Raw genomic sequence first — 3,333 nt, 5'->3', positions numbered from 1 at the left:
AGCGGAAAAAATGGCGCCGACGTGATCGAGAGCCCACGTCGCCGAGGAAGTCTCCCCTGCTGCAGCCGGAGTCATCGAAGGCACGGGAACCAGAGGTCGAACTGAGTGGAGGATGGTGAGCGCGGCACCCGGCACGCGGGCGCGGAGAAGCAGTGGGTACTGACAGGGAGCGGTCCTGCGGCGCGCACCCCCTCCAGCCGACCCCGCCCCCACATCCGGGTTCCCGCCCGCCGCTGACTGTCACTTAGCGAGCGGTCTGCCTCTTCATTTAGGCCTGGCTTTGCTCGGGCCACGCCCACTCCGCTCGAGTTCAGCCCTAAACTTCACACATCCTGGCCCTGAGCGTCTCTGAGATCGTCTGTCTGCACAGCTCTAGTTCGGCCAGCATTCCCCATCATCACACAATCCACTCTAGGCCTTGTGGCATTTTCCAAGTTGCTCCCAGGCCGGACCCTCGCCCTCTCCCCTAGGCCACGCCTTCACCCCGTGGTGCCTCCTCCCAAAGGTAGAGAAGAAGGGATGTTGATGATGATGCTCTTTTATGCATAATCCCTTATATATACTTCCTTCTGCAGTTGGAATTAGGAGACAGCTCAGTCTGCCCTTGTCTCCCTTAAAGCATCATTCTGGTGACTCAGAAAGTGAGATGGTTGGGTAATATCTGGTGGGAGTGGGAAGGAGTTAGAAACCCTGAGTCTTGTGGACCTTTGAAGTGGAAAGACTTCCCTCTGTCCTAGGCACACTCTGATCCCAGCCTTATTCTAGCCTCTTATTGCACCAGGAGGAACCGTCCAAGCCCAGTCCGGACATGCTAGCCAGTGCAGAGTCCAGCTCCAGTGAGCCCGACAAGGAGGTGGTGTCTCCAGATGTGGCAGCTACAGCCACTTTCTCTTCTGTGGGGGAGCCTGGCCCTAACCCAACAGCCATACCACCAGTGTGGGACCGTGGAGGACCTCCGCAGCAGGTTGCTTCCCCAGCCGTAGACAGCTGCCAGCCTGGCTCAGCCAGCACAGGTGTGGGGACGAATGAGGACCAGAGGTTGCCCAGACGACGTCCTCCACCAGGTGATCTGTGATGGGGCCTTCATAGGTCCTTTGATAGGACTGAGATGGTGCAGTCTAGGGGAATTCCTCACCGTTTACTGAGCATCAAGTCTATGTCAGGTGTAGCAACCAAACCTATTCAGCCTTTCCAGGCAATTTATTCTAGCAGTGGGGAGGAGCTAGTTCAAGGCTTTGGGAATGGGGAGAAGGTCCGTAAGGAAAAATTGATGATACCCATTTATCTTGCAGGGAAACAGATACCCTGCTCTAGCCCTGGCTGCTGCCTCAGTTTCCCCAGCATTCGTGATCTGGCACAGCATCTCCGTACCCACTGCCCGCCCACACAGTCACTGGAAGGTAGGATGAGGGCTGGTGATAGTGAGGAAGGTTAGGGTGGAAGACAGAGCCCCCCAGGGTCAGTCTTAATCATCCCACTCCACACCTGCCCTTCATCCCTACCAGGCAAACTCTTCCGATGCTCAGCCCTGAGCTGCACTGAGAGTTTCCCCAGCATGCAGGAGCTGGTAGCCCACGGCAAGCTGCATTACAAGCCCAACCGCTACTTCAAGTGAGGCCCTGACCTTCCCCTCTATTGATTCCAGATCTTTAGCCCCTTCCTAGTGTGTGTGGAGGAGGGGTGGGTTCGGAATATAAGCATGGCCTGGGAAACCAGCCCCAGCAGTGCATGGAAGACCGATGTGAATAGGAGTAAGTCACTCTGCCTGAAGGCTCAGCTGAAGCAGCAGGGTATACATGCTGTGGTTCTGTCTCACTTCTTAATGGTAAATTGGCCACCAAAGTAAAATCGAAGCTTGAGGCTCCGAGCTGGAGAGGTCAGGAAGGATTAAGACTTCAGTAAGGGAGAGTGTGTAGGGCAAGCTCCTTTATTTAGGCACAGAGTTACAGAGATTTCAACCTAGATACCCTTCTCATATCCTGATCCCTGGATAGCAATGGATAGGCCCCTTCCTGTTGCCCAGATAGTCCAGCCCTGTGCCTACCCCCAGGTGTGAGAATTGTCTCCTGCGCTTCCGTACTCACCGATCGCTCTTCAAGCATCTGCATGTTTGTGCAGAGCATGCTCAGAGCCCAGCCCCGCCACCACCCCCTGCCCTGGACAAAGAGCCACCTGTGCCCGAGCGCCCCCCAGAATCTGACCCTTCGTCTACTCTGAGCCTGCCATTCCCACTACTTGAGCCTTTCACCTCTGCCCCCACTGGGCCGTTCCTTCCCTACTTGAACCCTGCGCCCTTTGGCCTGAGTCCCCCGCGACTGCGCCCATTCCTGGCTGCTGCTCCAGGACCACCAGCCTCTAGCACTGCCATCTGGAAAAAGAGTCAAGGTGAGTATGGGAGCCAGTTGCCTGCAAAGCTGGTTGGGCCTATCCCTATTCTGAACTTGACCTATCTTTTTCCTGAAGGTGCTGCTGGAAGTCCCAGAAGACCTCAGGGTGGCTCCGATGCGCCCTCAGGTGGGTGCAGGTGACCACCAAGGCAGGGTGGAGGGGCCTTTATTCCTATGTCCTGCGAGGGCCCTGTGAATGCATGGAAGCAGCAGTGCCTATCCTTTAAAATACATGATTTTTACCTTTAAAAAGACTGGCACCTATGCCTTCATCTGCGCCGGCGTTCCTGTGTAAAACTTGCTCCTTGTCCATATCTGAGTGATCCTCTCCTGTGGAGGTCCAGGGATGGGAATCAATTGGTGCCTTCAGTGATGGGCAGTCAAACCCAGGAGAAAGAATCCAACCTCCCTGGACCCTGGAAGCTGAGGGGGATGGACATAGGGAGAAGTCTCATCTGCCCTGGTCAACATCCACCATCCCTGGTGGAAAGGTCCTCTGGGGTGAAACCGGGGACTAACCGTGGCCTGCCTGCCTGCAGGGTACGTGGCCCCCAGCCGCATCGTGTGGGAACACACGCGTGGCCGCTACTCGTGCATGCAGTGCGACTTCTCCACGGCCTCACGGCCCGCCATGACACTACACCTCCAGGACCACCGCCCCGGCGCCCCCACAGCCCTGGCGCCTGGGTCCCTTCGTGCGGAAACCCAGGCGAGTAAGGCTGAGGAATGCTCAGGCATGGAGCCAGAGGCAAGGGGTGAGGCTCAGCTGCCCCCTTCTCAACTCCACAAAAACCCAGCCTCATTTGCTCCTGGGGTGTCACAACTGTCAGAGGGGGAGCGTCCCATTTTCTCACAGCTTTGAACCAGCTGTGTTGGGCTGGGTGGAAGGGCCTGCAGAGATTTTTGTAATTTGAGGAGGGAGGGGACAATAAAAGAGGCAAGATGA

The 3,333-nt window shown here is 56.5% G+C and overlaps 1 protein-coding gene across 3 annotated transcripts; it reads left to right on the top strand.

The window, feature by feature from the left end:
* Znf414 (zinc finger protein 414) lies at positions 1-3,333 on the top strand. Of its 3 annotated transcripts, XM_059251843.1 has the most exons (7): positions 1-115; positions 782-1,064; positions 1,293-1,400; positions 1,506-1,611; positions 2,051-2,385; positions 2,464-2,514; positions 2,927-3,333. In XM_059251843.1, exons 1-7 carry the CDS (start codon positions 113-115, stop codon positions 3,247-3,249), a joined length of 1,209 nt encoding a protein of 402 aa, XP_059107826.1. In that variant the 5' UTR covers positions 1-112; the 3' UTR covers positions 3,250-3,333. The 3 variants fall into 3 exon arrangements, with proteins under 3 accessions (XP_059107826.1, XP_059107828.1, XP_059107827.1); XM_059251845.1 differs by lacking the exon at positions 782-1,064; XM_059251844.1 differs by lacking the exon at positions 2,927-3,333 and having other exon boundaries at positions 2,464-2,528.

Source organism: Peromyscus eremicus, unplaced genomic scaffold (assembly GCF_949786415.1).
Source record: "Peromyscus eremicus unplaced genomic scaffold, PerEre_H2_v1 PerEre#2#chr22_unloc_1, whole genome shotgun sequence".
Lineage (NCBI taxonomy): Eukaryota > Metazoa > Chordata > Mammalia > Rodentia > Cricetidae > Peromyscus > Peromyscus eremicus.
The sequence above is the reverse complement of the archived record's forward strand: the minus strand, read 5'-3'. Positions and strand labels throughout refer to the sequence as shown.

Excerpts from the sequence above, each read along its gene's own strand:
- Znf414 (XM_059251843.1), top strand. Across the intron at positions 1,401-1,505 it reads GCCCACACAGTCACTGGAAG|GCAAACTCTTCCGATGCTCA; the intron begins GTAGGATGAGGG and ends CATCCCTACCAG. Across the intron at positions 2,515-2,926 it reads TGGCTCCGATGCGCCCTCAG|GGTACGTGGCCCCCAGCCGC; the intron begins GTGGGTGCAGGT and ends GCCTGCCTGCAG.